We start from the raw sequence: 19,545 nt of genomic DNA, 5'->3' as shown, positions 1-19,545 counted from the left end.
TTACTGGCGTAACTAGGTGTTTTCGAAACGTTTTATATGTATGAACACCCACTTGGCTGAAATATATTTGTGAGTTTTTACTCTTTTAAGCGGTCCATTTCATAAACGTGTGAAGAATTGACGGGAACAGGACAGCGTGAGCTGATTTAGGAACTGAAAGTGGAACGTATGTGAGAAATAATTAGAAATTGTTATGAGAAAGTCTCTCGTCGATGTGTTTGAGGGTTGGGGATACATACTGAGGGTGCGTAGGAGATGTTGTTGAGTAATAAGCTGTAGATTATCTTCAAACTTTAGACTTTCGAAGAAAGCTTCTAAGAAGTGAAAGCGTCGATTTCCAACTAGTAAATACCTGCATTCCTTCCAAGTAAAGTATTCGAGATAACTGTCACGTCGTAGTTCACTAACTTATATTAGATTGAATGAAAGCATCGGAAGGAAGAAGGATCTTATGTAACAAAGAGTTTTTCGCATGGTGTCAAAATGTAACGGCTCGACAAGCGCTCATTTTTTGGTCTAACTCTTTCTCTCGAAAATAGGGCTTCCAGTACGCACATCAAGATATCTATGCGATCATAAAGAAGTGGTTATTTCGTCCAATAATTGTCGCTGCTATAGTAATTGCTTGAACTAAACGTAATCATGCGTCGGAGTGCACTCCTTGGAAGTATAAGGACTACGCACAGCTATATTTTTCGTTAGACTCCCACATGTCGAAAAACATGCTGTCGTTTAGCAGACGAGTACAGAATAGTTGTCCATCAGTTTCAACACTTATACTAGAGTCGCCGTCGGTGAAGCAACCCTGAAGATGCGAGGTCTGGTGGAGAGGGCGCTGAGGCATATTCTGCGTCCAACTTCTTGTGAAGATGTTTGTGGTCGACCCCCGTTGTTCATGATGCCAAGCTGCAGGTCCATTCAGCCGTCACTTGAGCTATCATGGTGTATAGCACTTGAGCTATCATGGTGTATCATGTATATGTATACATGATATATATGTATATCATGTATCATGGTCTTGGGCCTCCGGCGATGACGAATATCGGGTGAACTTGGAGTGCTGAAATGGTAGCTTAGCTACTGTTGGCTAGTCGATGTGCTGTGTCGGCGGGTGTCACGTGGATCAGTGTTGACCACACAGAATGGTCTTCGCTTCTCCGATCACATCATGAGGAAACTTGTAGACAACAAACGTTTGATTAACGTCTTGTGAGAAGTTTGTCTTGACCGCAAGTAAAGTCGTTTTTAGTCAACTGTAATTGTTGTTTGTTGTAGTTCGGGTTGGTAAAAATGAGCGCTATCCTTAAATTGTTTGTCTTACATCGCTGCCGATTTGAGGAAAAAAAACTGCCTCTTTTCTTCCAGTCAGAATTTCTGTACAACTGAAGGGAGGGAGCTACAGCTGAAGGAAAGTGTTGGATACCTGTTGCTTTCCTCATTCTAGTTTCGCTATCATTGTGTTAGGGACTTCTGGAACTTGCTTTACTTGCATTACTATTGAAATAATCAGAAAGTGACAATCTGAGACGTTGAATAAAACAATCGCATATCTTTTAGGTGACAGTGCTTATCTCTCAGATGAGACGACAATGACATGACATCACTTTTCGAAGAAAGCAGTGCGAATCCACATGAATTTTCCATGAAGTGGAAGGAATTATTTGAGAATCAATGATACCCACTGATGGAGGAAGAAGAACGATTTATTTCGCATGAAAATTTTAAAGAACTGATCGGAATAGAGATTTTATATGATCACATTGTTTTCTTCCAGTATTTTTTGTCCTTGAGTCATTTCATTTTAGGTCCCACTATCAACCGAGACCAACATTTGCTAGTGAACCAACAAAAATTTGCTAACGCACCAGGAGTACGGTCAGCTTCGTGACAGCAAACCTAGTAGAACACCAATACGGCAAGCTACGATCGACCAAGTAAAAAGAATCTACTTATTCAAAAAAAAATATCATTTGAGAGTAAACGTGGCATGATACAGTGGAACTTAGGTTGAGAAGACGGAGAGTCATACTGCCGTCTTCATTCTAGAGATGAACTTGTGTATCGCTCCCCTTTCACAATCCACTACCTAAACCTGAGCGCAATAATAAGTTGCATGTCGCAGCATGTACGAGGTAATCTCAACATTTCAACCATAACAAGCATTTCCAAGGAGAGATGAAAGTTTGGTTGGGACTACGGCGGAATCGAACCTACGATCGATCATGCTGCAGCCACAGCGGAACCTCTTCCCTACTGCCCTACATCGGCTTGAGTACGCTATTATATAGCACTTTTTTTACTTAACCGGCGGTCATGTCATCACCTGACGCGATTACCCGCATCCTCGCTGAGGTGTGCCGTCCTTGAACATAGTTCTGTCCAACCTACTCAAACTTCTGCAAGAGCTTGCACAGAATCAGTCTATTCGTCGCTGTTCCATACGTCGCTGTTTCACAAACCTTACATCTCGCCTGAACTGCCTATCTACGCCGAGTGTCCTCAGGTCCTCCTTTACCACCTCAGTCCAAAACTTCCGTTTTCGGCCAGGTGGCTTCTTCCAGCTCGAACCCGACAAACTCCTCATATCTCGTTGAACATGGCGATCTGCCGGTCTCCTTAATATATGATCAAAGGAGCGAAGACGATCTACTTTAGCTACTTTCGACGGCGATGCAAGATGTTGATATCTTCTACGTGTTATCCGCCGCTATACCACATCAAACCCTGCGTAAAGATCTTCATTGTGGCATACCTTAGACCAGAAGTAGCCGAGTAGCCGTCTAAGCAGCTTTCGTTCCGTGCAATCAAGCCTCTCCATCACTGTAGGTGGTGCTCCCCAAGTCTCCTCTCCGTACGTCATGATGGGGCGAATTGCGGATAGGTAGACTCGCAGCTTGACTTTGGTGATGGGGGTCGACCACAGGCATTGCGTTAAGGAAATAAATGCAGAACTGGCCTTAGCGCATTTTTGCTCAATATCTTTAGCAGCTGCCGTTGTTCTTCAGCGTACAGCCGGGGTAACAGAAGTCATCGACAAAACCTATCGGTTGTCCGTCCACCCTGATTCCCGTTCGAGGTCTCGAGGAGATCCGCATATGCTTGCATTAATCAGGGCGTAGACGTAGTCCAGAGGTTGCAGCCAGCTTCGATACAAGGTTGACAACATGTTGAAGTTTCGTACTGCTTTCTGCGAATATAACAACATCGTCAGCCCACTCGAGATCGAGAAGGGCGTCCTGATGGTGTTAGAATGATATCGAGAAGGATACTGATCTACTGTTCTTCGCATAGTATGGTCGATGGCGAGTTTGAACAACAAAGGCCCTGCCACTGCCCATTGTCTTACTCCAGTTACCACTTCAAACGGTGTGGTACATTCGGTTGGCGTTCGAACTGCGGCAGTTGTTCGTTGATTCATGTCATCAAATAAGCGAACGAACTTTCCTGATACTCCATCGGCGCGGAGAGTTGAGGAGAAGGGCTTGATGAGGAGAGTCGAAAGCGGCTTCAAAATCCAGAAACGCTAACTGTATTGGCTTCGAATACCGCTGCCAGATTTCGATCACTCTCCTGACGATGAACACCTAGTCAATCGTAGATAGGCTAGGACGAAAGCCAGCTTGCTCGTCGCGCGTTGTTTCTTTGCGATGTTTAATGAGTCCGTCCAGGATAATCCGATCCAATACCTTGCAATTAACACGCAGCAAAGAGATTCCTCGATAATTCCTAGGGTCCGTGACGGATAACTTCTTGTGGAGGGGAAATATAATAGCTTGTTTCCACGAATCAGGTATCCTTTATCCATATTCATCGGATGATGTTTGTCATCTCACGAATCTCAGACGGGGGAAGATCTTTCAGCATTTCTGCGCTAATCCCATTGTCTCCACCAGATTTTCCATTTTTCATCTTTCGGATACAGACCAGAACCTCCGACTCGGTCGGTGGTTTCCCGCTAACCGCATGTGTCGGCCTGTGGAAGTGCTTGGGTTCAGGAGCTGACGGTGCTTCAGCAAGGTCTCGAAATGATCCCTCCAAATTGGAAAGGCTGCTTCACCGACATCCACTCCATTGGCAGTGTTAAGAACAGGAGAACATCTTTTCATTTTGCCGATATACTGTTTTGGTAGGGCGGGTGTAGTGTAGCGGTTAGAGCTTCCATTTCCTGCACGATCGATCGGAGGTTCGGATCCGCCCTAGTGCTCAGCAAGCCTTTCATCCCTCTGGGGTCGATAAATTGGTACCAGACTTGTCTGGGAGGATAAAAACACTGACTTGACACATCGGCTAGAAACCGGAAGTCATTGTTTAGGCCAGTTACACGTTCGTGAATCTCAAACGATTCTGAATCGAAGTGGACGTAGGGGGCATCCCAAGCGTAATGATTAATGTCAGAAACTTTATCCCTTATCCTTTAAACTGCTTTAGTGAAGCATAGGCTTTCCGCAAGCTCTTGTCCTTCCACGCCTTTTCAAATTCCTTCGTTCTTGACGTCCATTCGTTATCGCGGTTTTGTTGCAGTTGACGACGCAACTTCCTTCTAAGACGCTTTTCCTGGTTGAAGTCACCACTGCTGTCACATACACATACAGTCACATACAGAATTGTACATGGATTTTGTTTTCGCAGATGCAAAAGCAAACTTCTTCCGCGGCGATAGAACCGGGAGCTTTTCCCTTGCAGCGTCTTGGATGGACTTTGTGAAGGGATCCGCATCGCCAAGCTTCTTCTTGGTCCGTACTCCAACATGAATAGACACGCGTTGGCACAGTTTCGTTCAGCATTCCTCGTCTTTCAGATCTGCGATGTCGATTTTCGGTTGAAAAGGAATTCCTCGGAATTATCTTAGGAACCGTATCTTGAAGCTGAGAAGAACTGGACGGTGGTCAGAGTCGAACGCGACGTCCCAAACAGCTTTAGATTTTCGGATACCTGATTGAGGAATGTTCCTCGTCAGATCGTGGTCGAGCTGATGTTTAAGTCTCCTCATCTTCCGTTTGCGCTGCTCTTCAGGCGTTAAAAGGGTTAATCCCTGCCACTTAGGCTGATGGCGTCGATGATTCGCATCTTAAACGTGAAAGCGATGATGAGGCCCGTGTGTTCGCAGAAGTCGACCAGACGGTCACCGTTGTCCAACCTGCGCTCCGCTGGATAATACCATTTCTCTAGCACATCGGATAGCTGCTCGAGTCCCATCTTCGCATTTGCGTCGATCCCGACAATGACCACCTTCTCGCTTGTTATTTTATACGTCAACGCATTGAGTTCATCATAGAAGGCGTTCTTACTGTTGTCCTCAGTGGTTTCCGTAGGTGCGTGAGCACTTACGATCCAGAGTTTACGTCCTCTGCGATCCCGCAGTCGTACAAAGGCGCATCTAGACGACGTTCAGCCAAATTCCTCCACCAGGTTGCTGTAATTATTCCCTTTAGCTATCGCACAGCCGCCTACTTTGTTCTCATCAACATCGCCGCAGTATATGGTGTAATTTTCGATGATGATGATTGGCCGATCTCTAATGCGCGTTTCCTGTTGTGCAGCAAAATGCACACAGAGGTATCGCAGAAACCTAGACAGGGCGGCTTGTTGGAGTTCACTCGATAGTGTTCGACAGTTCAGCGTGACGAAACGAATGATTGTTGCCAAAGATTCCATGCTCCCTTTAAGCAGTTGACCTTTCAGATTATGGGCTTTGATGATGTGCTGGACGACAGCACCTTTTTGCAAAGTATGGGAATCTTTCGAAATATGACACCCGATTTCGATAAGGCTACTACCGCACAGGTGTTTCACTGATAAGTGAGGGTTAACTATAAATTCAAATTCATGCGCCTTCTATTGGAAACAGTTGACGCGTCCAAGGAACGTTTTCTTCATATTATGTACTTGGCCAAATAATGAGCTATCCATCATTGCCTATGTCTGTGTTCCTGCTAGGTCAAAGAAACACTTTCTGTCAGCCGCAGCTAATGGATTGGTTCAGTTGTGTTGTGTTGTTTGATCATGATTACCTCTAAGGTGGTTTTCTTACTGCTAGAGTACGGTACAATTTTATTCAAGCGTAATTTCATGAGGTTTCTTCGCCTCCAGGATTGCTGCTTAACTTCCCACTTGCTGTCTGTCTTGATTTTAATTCCATAAGCCGCCTATAAAGTATCTGACATCTCATCACGGCCAGTTAGTTATTGACTGTAGGACTAAGACTTGTCAATCTTGTCTCTTAGTCTTAGTTTTGGTTTAGATTGGTGTCATCTTGATGGATACCCAAAGAACATTTGAAAAGCGGAGTGCCGTGGAACTGTTTTTTCGTTTTCTACCATGGTCTCTTCCATGTAGGTGAATTGGCGAATCTGTATGGTCTTTAAAGGCGGAGCAACACGGAAATGGCGATAGCAAAAGGAAGGGGTAAGGTGTAGTTCCCCAATATCTGTGGAGCTTCCTTGGTGTCCGTCATGCAGCTTAGAAGTACGTAATAGAACGATGGCAATCCGCGACGCATCTGCGGTTGTGTAGATTGTTCCCAATGCTTGTTTCCCTACCTTTAAAATTAATTTTAAATTCTCACTTTTTCTCGTTTTCAGAACATTTTGACAGACTCCTTCAGATTAATCCATCGGATTTTTGGGCTTAAGTTAGCTACAGATGCCTTGTGTGTTTCGTTGATTGAAGAAATAGATTTTTCAGTGGTGTATGCACTATGCTTTCATATGTTACATCACACAACCTAAGTAACAAAAAGGAGCATTAGTGTAGGCAGCCCAATTGCTTGCGTGCGGAGCACAAATTGCTTTGCTTTGCTCGCTCATCTGTGAAAAGCCGTTTGCAATAACATGTACTAGGTTAATGCATAAGTTTCCCACCACGACAACACATGCGGAACCTATCGACCAAACATCTTGGCGACTTTGCCAGCCCACGTACAGTAGTCGATTGATCACAGCCGAGGGTGGCCGCAGTCTTTAGTGGTGAGGTGGGGATTCTGCTTCACGGTAAGATGCGATACACTTCCCTCGGCCTTACCGTTCTCGAGGTATCTTCAAGAGAAAAACCTCCTCACCAACCTCTTCAGGTAAGGGGAATGAATAGGTTGCCGAAGGGACCAGAACGTACAAGCGCGTTCTAACGTATCTCGTAGGAACTGCAGCGGTTCCTACGCCGTTTTTTCAACGATTAGGTGGAGTTGAAGTTTTCGTAATCTATAACTCGAACTCTACGTTTTCCTTCGGTTTCCATACTACGTCAATTTCGTGATATGCTGCGTTTAACAAGTATTCATAGCAAGTGCGGAACTAACAAATCCGTTGCTAATGTTATGCATCTACCCAACATTATGGCGAACCAAACTGGTGCTATTACGATAGCTCAATGTGAGTGTGTTAGTGTTTGTGTGTGACGATGGTGTAACATACCATTGCTCGAAAAACCATGTCGCCGCTAGTAGGTAATTGACAGTAAACAGTCATTTTCAACAAGATTATTACCGCTATGGTGTATGCCTTCAAACAAATTCTTTCTCAGTGCGTTTTTAATGAGCGTCTCTCTAGTATGGAGTGCTGCTTTTAGATGTTCAATTTTCTGCGTAACATCCAAGAGGATCACCTCCAACATCTGCAGATGTTCACTGAATACGATCGACTAGCACTGGAGGACATTGCGACCAAACATTTCTAGGTGCATTTATTTCTTCTGAGCAAGCAAGTTAACTTTTTTTGCAGAAAGGAATACATGACATGAATTACGCGATATGTATCTGTTATTATCTATCCTATATATCTTATTTCTTTCTCTCTTGCAATTGCGGTGCAAAAGCAGTTGGGAGTCACTCAACACTGCCCTAATCGAGCAGTTGTCAAATTACCCTTGGAGCGCGAAGATCGTTCCTAGGGCTAAAAAAAACCGTTCTTAGGTGATATATTTCCTTCCGAGTTTAGAAGCGTTTGAGAAAAAGTCCATGATCCGACAGGCCATCACTGGAAGTGAATAGTTGATTCAGTAGGGGTCCTAGAACTTAGGCTTAGAGGATCCTTGAGATCTAGGCTAAGGCTACTAAGAGAAAAAAAAGAAGATAGAGCTGGAACTATTAATGCTTTAACTTCACCAAAGCCTCCGAACTGGTTTACTGGAATAGAATAGCTAAGTCGAATCATGCAGTACTCTCAACGGATAGCAGAACCGAAGATGGTCTGAAAGATGGTTTCTCTGCAACCCGCATTTGATAGTTGAAGCAGCTGCAACAAAAACACGCGGCGAAATCTAGGGATGGGGTTGTAGACTGCGGGATCCGGGATAGCATCTCTCTCTAATTTTTACAAAAAAAAACAGAGCCTATTCTTGGTTTCACTTGAAAAGAAAAGATATCTTTTCGGCCGGTCGCACTGAGATTCGTCGCGCGCAACTGAAATCGTGGTGAAAAACGGCTTCTTCCACACTGTTTCTTAGGAGTCGGAGGGATGAGCAGAACAGCCTGGGACCTCTACAACCCCATCTCTAGCTGCTCCCGTGGATTCTCTCACTAGGTAAGATTAATGGTAGTAGTGCTGCCTTCAAAGGAGTAACCGCACGAATAGGAAGTGTTATTGATTTCCGCCGGCTAATGACTATATGGGGTCGTAGACTGTAGAAATGGGAAATGGTGGGATAACGCGCATTTCTTTCTAATTGCCGTGAAGACGGCTCGGAAGATTCGGCGGGTAACAGCGTTCCGGAACGTTCGAAGTTTAGTTCGACTGCAGTTCGATTAAAGCAGTATTGAGTGCTCACCAAATGTGTAAGCACCGGAATAAACTTTTCGTGTATGATTGTTTGAACAGGGGTTCTGCTATGTATTTTATGGATTTTCCTAGGCTTGTTGTTTAGAAACCAGCAACACTGGCTGCGGTGATTGAAAAGTAGCTTTTATTTATTCTATTCCAAAACTGCTAGAGAGTTGAAATTTTTGGGAGAAAAAAAGAATAGCTGCGAGAAACAAATCCCATTGTTTTGTTCTCACACTATATTGTTTGTCACTTCTATCTTCCAGAAACTGCATTTAATTTCTAGCTACGATAGAATCTTTTCAAAATAAAAATTAGATAACAAGTATTGGAAACATAAACGTATGATATGGGCACGAGACTGGTCATGGACAGACGAACCTGAATTCGGTTGTAACAGTGGACAAAAGATTATGGAGGCACGGCTGCAGGTTAAGACGGCGTAACTGACATTTAGCGAAGTCAACAGAAGTAATTCTTTTTTCAGGTTTCACCGAAGCAGCACCTTGAATTGCAGCAGCTCCGACAACATATACGAAGTTGTTTCGAAAGTATTTCCTGTTTTCTTATGCAGTATCCTTGAATCAAAGATGCGACCAATCCGGCTTTCACTGGATCTTTGGCAGGTTTGTTGAAATTTTTATGATGTTTTGCAATCATAAGAACTTCAAGGTTTTTGCGGAAAGGCAAGTTAGTCTAGTTGATTCCATTTTACCCCTTCATTTTTATTTCTCTTCAATTTTTATTTCTTTTTTTCAGTCATTGTTTTTTTTCAGATATTCGTCTACCTTCGCTGATCAATAGAAATTAAATGTAGCTGCATTTTCCGAAAAAAATAAATTTGTATTTTTCCTAACAACTCTTACTTAGTTCTCTCGTTTTAGAAATGTTCATGCGTAACGTAAAGGTCTCGGATGCCCCATTTATGATCAGCGGAGGGAACATATCCGAATGCGCCAACTACGTTTATCTGGGTCGAGAAACAAACATGAAGAACGACCTGACCTCCGAGCTGGGGAGGAGGAAGCGAGCGGCTGGGGGATTATTCAAGAGCATTGAGGATGTAGTGAAGAGGACCCGGAACTCCGTGCTCACCGTGCTTACTGTGAGCGTCATTCAACGCCTAATCGAGAGGGTGATGCAAGAAGTATTCCGCTTCACACAATTGAGGGAGAGATTCGACGTCCTGACCTACGTCAGCAATCGAGGACCAGAGACGCCGCCGCATTTGCAAATCATAGCAAAATAAGCCCGGACATGTGATGCATTCAAACGACAATCGTTGGACCAAAGCCGTAAGCGACTGGACACCTGCGACATCAAACGTACCGCTAAAAGACCGCCGATTTGCTGGTCAGACTTCTTCACAAAATCCTTGAAAGAAAAATTCGATGCTCTTTATGTCCCACGCGAAAGGAGAAACCATTGGACGACTCTGGCACGCGATCGGGACAAATGGAAGGATTACTCGCGTCCGCTCGACCAGTTCAATGAACAACGGGAGTCAATGTGATCAAGGTGATCAGGTGATTGTACATGGGGAATTGTGAGTGAGAGTGTGTGATAAAATTTCACAGACAACATTTCAACAAAGGATCGGAGCAACATGTTCAACAGTGGTGTTATCACCTTGATCACCTTGACTCCCGTTGATCTTCGAATTGGTCGAGCGGGCGCCAGTAATTCTCCCATATGTCCCGATCGCGTGCCAGAGTAGCCCTTTCGCGTGGAACACAAAGAACATCATATTTTTCTTTGAAGGACTTCGTGAAGAACCAGTCGCGGGAACCCAGTCGCTCACGACTCTGGTCCAACGGTTGTCGTTAAAGCGCATCACTTGTCCGGCCCGCCTTATTTTACTTTCCTTAACAGATGCGGCGGCGTCTCTAATCTTCGATCGCTGACGTAGGAGAGAACTTCGAATCCCGTCCCTCACTTGCGTGAAACGGGATACTCCTAGCATCACTCTCCCAATTGCGCGTTCAATGACGCTCACCGCGTTTTCTTCCTGCTTGCGAAATGCCCAGGTTTCCGAAGCATAGGTCAAAGCAGGAAGTACGGTGGTGTTGAAGAGGTAAGCACGGAGCCGGGTGTTCCTGGTCTTCTTCACTACACCCCCGATGCTCTTGCACGCTCCCCAAGCCGCTCGTCTCCTCCTGCCCAGCTCGGGGGTCAGGTCGTTCATCATGTCCAATTCCCGACCCAGATAAACGTAGCTGGTGCATTTGAATATGTTCGTTCTGTTGAGCGTGAATGGGGCATCCGAGATCCATCCGTTCCGCATAAACATCCTCTTTTGTAGATTCAGCTGGAGACCAATGCACCCACATGTTCCGTCGAATTCGGTCAGCATTCGTTCCGCTTGACTGATGCAAGGTGTAGTCAGAACGATGTCATCAGCAAAGCGCAATGGTGTAGCTGCCGACCATCAACCTCCAGTCCAATGTCGTCCCATTCCAACATTCGCATTGTGTTCTCGAGGATGGCTGTGAATATGTTGGGTGAGATTGTATCACCCTGTCCGACCCCCTTCTTCACGTCAATGATGGTGTTCTTGTAGAATGGCGAAATTCCGGTCGTGAAGATGCTGTACAACTCTCGAAGTACCTTTATGTACTGAGGGACGGCTTGGTTGTCCAAGGCTTCTACGACCGCTTCCGTTTCAACTGAATCAAAACCTTCTTCAAGTCGATAAAGGTGAGACAGAGCGGCATCTTGTACTCTCGTGATACCTCGATGAGTTTCGAAACAGTATGAATGTGGTCAATTGTGCTGAATGCTTTTCCAAACCCTGCTTTCTCGCGTGGCTGTCCTTCATCCAAGACTTTTTCAATCCTATTAGGGATCACTCTTGTAAAGAGCTTGTAGATGACGGACAGTAAACAGATTGTACGATAGTTGCCGATGTCATGTGGATCTCCCTTTTTATACAACAACACGGTCTTGCTGGTCTTCCACTGTTTAGGGACCTTGCATTCCGACAGATAACGTGTAAAGACCCTCGCCAGGGTGTTGATGAGTACTGACGGAAGGTTCTTCAGTTGTTCTGGTCTTATTCTGTCGGTACCGGGTGCCGTACGATTTCTTACCGACGTGATAATATGTCATATTACGGACGGGAGAACCTCTGGAATGACTTGTCCGTCTCCCCTCAGATGGTGAGGAGGCAAGCGGACATGGCTGTCGAAGAGATCAGAGTAGAAGTCGTAGATGATTTTCTCCATCCCCCTTCACGATGCAGTGGCTGCTCCCTTTGGGTTCCGGAGAGCAGTCATCCTCGTCTTGCGACTGGCGACGTCTCGACGGGCATAGCGGATGCTTTTCCCCGCCTCTGCAGCTTCAGCCAGCACTTCTGCTCTTGTCTTTTTAAGGTCTTCCTTTATCGCCTCTCTGCAAAGCCTTGTGAGCTCGAAGACGTGAGTTCTTGATTCGCTGCGGCTCGTGCTGCTCCACGCCGGCGTATCAGCTCAAGAGTTTCAAGAGAAGTTTTAAAACCACCAAGAGACAGGCGTCTCTTGGTGGTTTTAAAACTTTCAGCCTTCTTCACGCAGTTGTGAAGGTGTTCAACGAGCCGGTCATATTCCTCGTCGATGTTGTCCATTGCGGAATCTTCCCAAAAGCCGTCTAGCGTAGCGAAGAGATCCCAGTTGATGATAGTCCTGCGATTTCTCTCTGAACTTGGCGGCTTTCTCTGCTCTCTTTGTGAAGGAAAATCTTCCTCGGGGGAGACGATGGTCCGATCCCGTGTAGAACTTTGGTATAATAGCGACGTCCAACAGGCAGAACCTTTATTGACGATGATGCGGTCTATTTCATTACAACCGGGTGACTCCCACGTCCAGCGTAGAGAGGAGGGCTTCTGGAATTGCGAGTTCCCATGGATGGTCTTAGTCGTCATGAACTCGGAGAGTCTCTCCCCCTGGTCATTCCATTGTAGGCCGTGGGTCCCGATGTGAAGTTCCTCCGGCATTCTTCTTGGGCCAACTTTGGCGTTGAAATCGCCAATTATAACCTTGTAGAATGCATGATCTTCTTGGTAGAACTTCTCTAGGTCCATATAGAAAGCTTCGACTTCTTCTTCTTCAAAGCTTGATATTGGGGCGTAAGCGACGAAGATAGTCAATGCTGGTGTTGGACCATATCTTCTCATCCGCAGACGTCCGACTGGGGTCGTAAGTTGTTCGAAAGAGTCGATGTTCTTTGCAATGCTCGTGTTGACGAGGACGCCCACTCCACCAATACCTCTACTGTCGCATGTTCCTAAAAACAGTTCTTCTCCAGTTTCATATATGGCGTTGAGATGGTGACGTCGTCTCGTCTCGATGAGTCCGATGACGTCGTACTTGATCTTCTTGGCTTGCATCATCAGATCTTTGATAGCCGCCTCCGATGCAAGCGCACGTGCGTTATAAGTACAGATCGCCATCCTAATCCTTTTACGTTTCGGTAGCCTATATGACTCCTACAACCTCGTCCTACCTGTCGCTACCGTATAAAGCTTTCCTCCGGATTCAGGAGAGTCTTTTCTATTAGTGTGTTTTGCATAAAAATTTAAAACCTATGGGCAGGTTGCAAGCCTCTAGTCCCATGAGTTTCTGGGAGAACTTCCGCTCTCCCGGAGTGGACATGTGGAGCTTATTTGTTGGAGGCGACTCCAAACCGCCTCCCTTGCACCTCCCAGTCACTTGATTGCAGGCTTTGGCCGGACCGACGTGCAGGATACAAGGATGTCATTAGTCAGTCCTGGCTCAGCAGAAAGAGGGAGTCCATGCCCTGAATCCACCTGCGTCTCTGGGCAAGCACAAGGTCGCTTTTGATCCGTGATTAGCCCCCTATCCGCCACCCGGGGACGCGCCACGTAGCCTCGCGACTAACCGGCTGTGATCCCTCTAGTGAGGGAGATCCGTGGAGTGCTGTTATAGCAAGAAAAAAGGAGGAAGGTGTAGACCATTGCCAGCATAGAATTGAAGGGAACTTGGCTCTCTAGGGTAATCGACGATGGTGATCACGGATAGGTGTAGTCCTTTGGCGACGACGACTTTAACAGTCCTCCGACAAATCTTGGCTCGGTCGATAGTTCCTATGAGTGTTACTCAGTGGAGGTCTCGACGATCTGTCAAGTTTAGTTTAAAACTGAAGAAAACGAAAGAAAACAACGAAAACGCACGGAGAATGAACCCATAGCCCAAAAAAGTGTTCCATGGACTAAATTAAAATAACTTTTGTTCAGCTGGAGTAGTGAGTTCTTTTTTTCAGATTGCAACTTCCTTAAGTCACTTCCTTGTAATGTATCTCCCATTACAGTTCGCATTATCAGAGCCATGTTTTGTTCGCCATAATGTTCATTTTACGGTTCGTAATCACATTATTAGGAATTTCTCGTTCACGCATAGTAAGGTAGAAATTTTAAGTTAAGTTCAATATGTGTAAATTGCTCTCAAATTATTGTATTGCTTGCTAGAAGAAGAGTTGTTGAACTTCTCAGCTTACTCTTGGTTTCAGAAAATTTCTCTTCGCTTTGATTGTTGGTCGTAGCCGGATTTTTCTCCTTGGGCAGACCCACAGGAACGTGGAAGAGTTCCCGAAAATCTACAAGTATTAGATGTAACTTCTAAAATTTCTCAACTAAAATTACCTCTTTGTCCATGATTAACTCATGGATGAATCACGTAAAGGACACAGCGATGATCTTCCATCACTTTACACATATTCTCAACGAATGGGCTTATGATGCTGCGTGGTCAGCGAGCGAAAACTTAAGTCGTGACCGACTCACCGGCCACGAAATGATCGTTGTTCTTCTTTTCGTGGTCATGGCAGATTTCGGTTACGGGAAGCTTGTACGTCGCAAGTGAAGGTGTGAAGCTGACGTGACGTGACGTAATCCGCCATATTGCAGTTTACGTTATTTGTAGCATTGCGATGCATTGTTCGTGCACATTGTGTAAAACTAACATTGCAAGGTTTGTTTGGACAGTATAATAACTCATTCGAATTTGTCAATACCTTTTAAATCTCTTATTTTCTAGTGGAAATAAGAAATTAGAAAGGGTGGCAGCGACAAAGTATGAAATACTGCGGAAAGGCGGGAATCTGCGGTTGTTTGCAATTCGCTTACTCATTAATTGAGGTGTATTATTCGTTCTTTTAGTGTAGGACTGAGATTTTTTCACCTTCTTGACGTCAGTATGGTCCACGTAATGGAGTCTTTTCATTATTCCCTTAAAATTTTCCCATAATACAGTAACACACATAAGAATAGCATTATTTATTTATTACCCCAAATTTATTTCTTCTTGAAGCGAATAGGTCGCGTGCAATTTCAAACGTGAAAATGCGAAAAATGTTGCAAATGCATAGGAGTCGTTCTAGCTCTTCCCTTATTTTTTGAGGAGAGGTTTGAAGATTTTATGTTTTTATTTGTTTCAGATGGCGTTATGAGCAGCTCGTTATCGAGGAGCGTGCAAGTTCGCGGACGCGTATATTTCTCGAGAGACATCACTCCATCTTCATCATTTCGTTCATGGTACATTCGTGCCGATGTCCTTTACAAAACGATCTAACAAAGTTCAAACTTTCTATCGATCCTTACATTTACTTTATTGTCGTATATAAACACAATTTTGAAGTAATAAAAATGCAAGGAATAGACGAAAAAGTAGACAAAAAAACGCCGAAAGTACACCATAATAAAGAATATGTGAATGAAACCACACAAATTCTCCTCAGTAGAAATGAGGAAATAATGGCGAGAACCTTGTTTAGCGCGAAGTAGGGAAAAACTAGACTCATAAATATCACAGGTAGGTAAGTCCACTGGTCTGGCCAATAACTGATTGTTTGTGATGGTGATTTGGCACACTTGGGGCGATAAAGCTTAGATTAGGCCTATGACTCGCATATACAGCAGCAACTGTAAGAAACCGAAACAAATTGAGCACATACATGGTGGATTTAATGAGTATATAACAGCGGGGGAAATCTGACGTTGATTCCCGAAATGGTTTTACCGGGATTCATTGCAGAGATGTGGTTTTGGGAAAGTATAGTCTACTGGAAAAGTATTGCGAAATTCTCGAAACTACACTCAATTTGGCACATATGTATCGATTGTGGGTCAACACATTTTGCAGTGATAATTGAGGAATATGAGGCAGACGGCAAATCCGCCAACGGACAGCGGAATTATGACGAGAAGCACGATCAACGATGAGCTCTGGTTTCGTGCGGTTGGTGTTTCCTGAAAGCGAAACCAATCAGAGCACGAAGTACTGTATTCAAAGGAGCCTGAGATTTGTCAAAATACTATCTAATACTCATTCTCGAAAATAGGGATAATAATTTGAAAATTTAGTAATTAAAAAAATGCAGAATTTCAGAAAAATGGAAGCTGTATTGAGAAAAACAATTTTCAGTGGTACAACATGAGGATCATACGACATTGAGGGCAGAAAAGAAAAATATGAAGTGTTTTCTTGTTTGAACCTGCAAAAAAAAGAGAGAAAATGTTTTGCGCTCGCAGCGATCTGAGCATAATTTCAAGTTGAAGTGTTGGTTAGGGAACATTGCCAGTTTGAATAGAACTTTCTTCTTGTTCTTTTCATCAGTATTGCTGGTACTGCCGATATATTCAATAAAACAACCTTTTTCCGCAAAGATAAAAAACCACGAAAAAAGAAATAGAAAAATGATGATTGTAGAAGTAGGCCACAACGAGAAGGCAGTTAGAAAGCCCGCCTTAACCCCATGCCTTATTAAAATGTCTGGCGCGAGAATTGGTAAGGAACATGGTGGTAAAATTTATCCTCATTGCGACTACACGTACCGTACCAATATTACCATATTGTGGAACATACCTATGTTGAAATAGATAGAGATCTTTGAGTTTCGGAAGTGGGGAGGGAGAATTTGCTAAACAGTTTTTATTTTTTTCATAGCTTATATGTTTGGGAACAGTTCTCGTATCAATGAAAGCAGCAGTACGATCTTAGTTGCAGAATGAGCGTCATATGTCATATATGTCAATCGTAGGACGAAAATGTGGGCCTAAAAATGGAAGTCTTTTAAGATATCAAAAGTTTCTACTTTAACAAGGAATCTCCCGTTATTTGATGCTAATATATAGCAAAAATTGCAGTGAAGGCCAGTCACATCCTAGTATGCACGGGTGTTGTTGGAAGTTGTCGCTGTTCTGTTTTTCGCTTTCCATTGGATTGGTTTTCAGAATCTTTGTTTTATGTTTGTATTTGTTCTGTGGAATTTCCAAAGTTTTGTTAGGAAACCGGAAGATATTCGTGATATTTCCGGCCGCTCATAGTTTTTTTGAACTTCACATCCCACTGGAAACCACGCTGAGCGGTGCTGAAGTCTTTGTTTGCAAAACAGTTGCTGATCGATATGATGGTGTGTCCGGCACGATTTTTTGTGTCCCTGAGGAGATTTTTTCCCGGTGAAAAAGAAATAAGGCTGTGGACACTTACGATTACAATAGATAGACTAATGTAAGAGGAAAAGTGGAGAATGACGTCGAAGGTGAATTTTGACTGTTGTGAGGAGCGAAAAACTAATGAGAATTGACCATTCACATTGCTTGAAACAGAAAGTGAAATAGGAGTTCTACCAAATCCAAGTATTATTCCAAGCAAACATTCAGGAAATTGCAGTTTAGGCTGTAGACCAAAAGTACGACTTATCCACGCGAACTTTGATGGTGTTGGGTCCCGAGGAATTTCTGATGGTCGGACTCCGCTGCACTTCTCGTCGACCTTCGTCGTCGATTGCGTGCAGAAAGCGTCTCAAACGTCGGAAACGCCGCATTTCCGTATGCATTGCTGGAGATTTCATGACCGAAATTCTTAAATATTCTATGCGTTCTCGAGAAATGCTGCTGATAAAATGCAACGTTCTTCTGGAAGAAATGTTCCAGAAATGAAAAGGAAGTTTCAACTTCACTGATACCAATATTATACGAATAATAATACGTCTTTACTTTTTTACTTTTTACTAATACTTTTCGAATCTTTAGCTTGGAGAAATCAGTGACTCCTTCCACCATTTTTTTTTGTATCTAATTACTTATTTATATCGCTGCTGATATTTTTTTGCCAACAGCTACAGTGTGCCATAAACAGAAGCAAGAAGAGGCAGGAGCACTTTCGATTAAATTGTTGTTGATTGTTGTTTTTTTTTTGAAAATTCGTGTAGTAAGTTGTTTGGTCGTAAGTATGTTTGAATACCATGGAAATGAAATCACCGGGAAGCGACGCCAACTGGGTGCAGTAGTAGTAGTTCGAGAGACAGGCGGTTTTGGATAAAATTCCCTTAGCTAGAATTAGTGATGCATTTAACAGCGGGGTAAATTTTTACTGAATAGGAGTTTATCCAGCCCAGATCAATTTATCACCAGTAGGTATTTGCAGGGTCAAGCGTGTAGTTAGGAAAAATCCCTCCTGACAACGACCTCCTCCATCGAAGACCCTCCGGAAAACTACCTCTTCTTTCACATTCTTTCTGGTATAGCCGCTCATATAGCAATGAAAAATTACTTATAATAAACAGAATTAAAGAAATAAGTTGGACGTTTATCAAATAAATCAAATAATATAATATAGCAAATATTAATAAATAGTGCTATAATGGATATTAGTATGAAGTGGCCAATAAAATAAACATATAATATAGTATAGACGCCATTGATAGCTCACTGTAAGGAACCATTACTGAACCATTATTTCGACGAAAAACGCGTTTTAAAACCATTTTCATTTCAATATACTAAAATCAGATCAATCAAGCAGTAATTTCCAAACGGGACCTTTTTCTAATCGTTAAAATGATTTCTAAATAACATCTATATGCGGCGAACAGTGCTCTAAATACAATTTCAGAAAAACTGCCGGTTAAATGCTCTTCTCAGTAATTTCTTTTCAGTTTTGCAAAAATCAAGATTTCGGCAGGGATAGAACTATTTATCGTCGGTAACCTCTGCCAATAAGTGAAATGTTGTGTGGAAAGTAGGAAATGATGAGAAAATGCTTTTACAATGTGATCGGCGTCGGTATGAGTTGTTTTTTTCCATTTTTCAAAATTGGAAAAATTGTAGCTGAGATCGACCTATTCGTTTCCATTCTCGATGACTAAAATTGTCGGTAAATGGTAGGAAATTACTGCTTGATTGATCTGATTTTAGTATATTGAAATGATTATGAATAACGGATTACAGAAGAAACGGAGGAAAACGAAGGTGGTTGCTTTCTATGAAGGAAGATTTGCCCTATAAAATCATAAAATATCTTCTTCAGAGACCCTCTGTTTTTTTGAAAGCTAGTTGAGAAAAAGTTGAGAAATGTAGCATTTTTTTCAATTACTTCTCAACTAGCTTCTGAGAGAACGAAAACAAGCTGAAAAAAGTAAAACTGAGCTGTGATAGCGAAAATCTCCCTCTACAACACACTTTAAACCGAGTTAGTCTTCATGAACCAAGAACTGAGTATTTGGACTTTATTTGAAGTCATACTGATTTTGACGAGTTGCCTGAAATTTCGCACTTATTCCCGTTGCGAGGTTACGGTAGCGCGGTTGACAAATTCGATGCCATATTTTGATAAAGCATCAATGAGAACCCTCAACTGCAAATTTTGGTGCCTGTAGGTTTTGTGTTTCTCTTGAAAGCTAGTTGAGAAGAACTCGAAAATTTGGGGCAAAACTTAGAATTTTTCTCAACTAGGTTTCAAAGAAACGAGTAAAGCTAGAAGCACCACACTTCGCGGAGGTATAGAAAAAATCTCCATCT

At 43.3% G+C, this 19,545-nt stretch overlaps 10 protein-coding genes across 11 annotated transcripts in view; 3 read left to right on the top strand and 7 right to left on the bottom strand.

The window, feature by feature from the left end:
• Window positions 1–2,416: 2,416 nt before the first annotated feature.
• Window positions 2,417–2,860, bottom strand: RB195_001726 (uncharacterized protein; the record flags this gene model as incomplete). Its single annotated transcript, XM_064198647.1, has 2 exons — window positions 2,417–2,615; window positions 2,724–2,860. 2 exons carry the CDS (start codon window positions 2,858–2,860, stop codon window positions 2,417–2,419), a joined length of 336 nt encoding a protein of 111 aa, XP_064054528.1.
• A 180-nt stretch (window positions 2,861–3,040) lies between these two features.
• RB195_001725 (uncharacterized protein) lies at window positions 3,041–3,418 on the bottom strand (the record flags this gene model as incomplete). Its single annotated transcript, XM_064198646.1, has 1 exon — window positions 3,041–3,418. The coding sequence occupies one exon, from the start codon at window positions 3,416–3,418 to the stop codon at window positions 3,041–3,043; it is 378 nt and encodes a 125-aa protein (XP_064054527.1).
• Window positions 3,419–3,807: 389 nt separating this feature from the next.
• RB195_001724 (uncharacterized protein) lies at window positions 3,808–5,655 on the bottom strand (the record flags this gene model as incomplete). The annotated part of the gene is made up of 4 exons (XM_064198645.1): window positions 3,808–4,019; window positions 4,933–5,067; window positions 5,127–5,377; window positions 5,570–5,655. The coding sequence occupies 4 exons, from the start codon at window positions 5,653–5,655 to the stop codon at window positions 3,808–3,810; spliced, it is 684 nt and encodes a 227-aa protein (XP_064054526.1).
• Window positions 5,656–5,685: 30 nt separating this feature from the next.
• On the top strand, window positions 5,686–11,423 carry RB195_001722 (uncharacterized protein; the record flags this gene model as incomplete). Of its 2 annotated transcripts, XM_064198643.1 has the most annotated exons (6): window positions 5,686–5,784; window positions 6,368–6,405; window positions 7,640–7,671; window positions 9,072–9,184; window positions 9,241–9,304; window positions 9,638–10,002. In XM_064198643.1, the coding sequence occupies 6 exons, from the start codon at window positions 5,686–5,688 to the stop codon at window positions 10,000–10,002; spliced, it is 711 nt and encodes a 236-aa protein (XP_064054525.1). The 2 variants fall into 2 exon arrangements, with proteins under 2 accessions (XP_064054525.1, XP_064054523.1); XM_064198642.1 differs by lacking the exons at window positions 6,368–6,405; window positions 7,640–7,671; window positions 9,072–9,184; window positions 9,638–10,002 and adding exons at window positions 6,242–6,336; window positions 11,056–11,254; window positions 11,314–11,423 and having other exon boundaries at window positions 9,241–9,379.
• Window positions 10,339–11,106, bottom strand: RB195_001723 (uncharacterized protein; the record flags this gene model as incomplete). The annotated part of the gene is made up of 1 exon (XM_064198644.1): window positions 10,339–11,106. One exon carries the CDS (start codon window positions 11,104–11,106, stop codon window positions 10,339–10,341), a length of 768 nt encoding a protein of 255 aa, XP_064054524.1.
• On the bottom strand, window positions 11,136–11,977 carry RB195_001721 (uncharacterized protein; the record flags this gene model as incomplete). Its single annotated transcript, XM_064198641.1, has 3 exons — window positions 11,136–11,340; window positions 11,406–11,788; window positions 11,879–11,977. 3 exons carry the CDS (start codon window positions 11,975–11,977, stop codon window positions 11,136–11,138), a joined length of 687 nt encoding a protein of 228 aa, XP_064054522.1.
• Window positions 11,978–12,132: 155 nt separating this feature from the next.
• Window positions 12,133–13,179, bottom strand: RB195_001720 (uncharacterized protein; the record flags this gene model as incomplete). The annotated part of the gene is made up of 1 exon (XM_064198640.1): window positions 12,133–13,179. One exon carries the CDS (start codon window positions 13,177–13,179, stop codon window positions 12,133–12,135), a length of 1,047 nt encoding a protein of 348 aa, XP_064054521.1.
• A 301-nt stretch (window positions 13,180–13,480) lies between these two features.
• Window positions 13,481–14,355, top strand: RB195_001719 (uncharacterized protein; the record flags this gene model as incomplete). Its single annotated transcript, XM_064198639.1, has 4 exons — window positions 13,481–13,489; window positions 13,984–13,991; window positions 14,058–14,150; window positions 14,256–14,355. The coding sequence occupies 4 exons, from the start codon at window positions 13,481–13,483 to the stop codon at window positions 14,353–14,355; spliced, it is 210 nt and encodes a 69-aa protein (XP_064054520.1).
• A 184-nt stretch (window positions 14,356–14,539) lies between these two features.
• On the top strand, window positions 14,540–15,316 carry RB195_001718 (uncharacterized protein; the record flags this gene model as incomplete). The annotated part of the gene is made up of 3 exons (XM_064198638.1): window positions 14,540–14,593; window positions 14,653–14,716; window positions 15,183–15,316. 3 exons carry the CDS (start codon window positions 14,540–14,542, stop codon window positions 15,314–15,316), a joined length of 252 nt encoding a protein of 83 aa, XP_064054519.1.
• Window positions 15,317–15,870: 554 nt separating this feature from the next.
• The window catches only part of RB195_001716 (uncharacterized protein), a gene marked incomplete at both ends in the record, with an annotated part of 29,407 nt that continues 25,732 nt past the window's right edge, over window positions 15,871–19,545 (bottom strand). The window contains one exon of the mRNA XM_013448563.2: window positions 15,871–15,993. Coding sequence (XP_013304017.2) covers window positions 15,871–15,993 — 123 coding nt within the window. The remainder of the gene's footprint in view (window positions 15,994–19,545) is intronic.

Source organism: Necator americanus, chromosome IV (genome assembly GCF_031761385.1).
Source record: "Necator americanus strain Aroian chromosome IV, whole genome shotgun sequence".
NCBI lineage: Eukaryota > Metazoa > Nematoda > Chromadorea > Rhabditida > Ancylostomatidae > Necator > Necator americanus.
The sequence above is the reverse complement of the archived record's forward strand: the minus strand, read 5'-3'. Positions and strand labels throughout refer to the sequence as shown.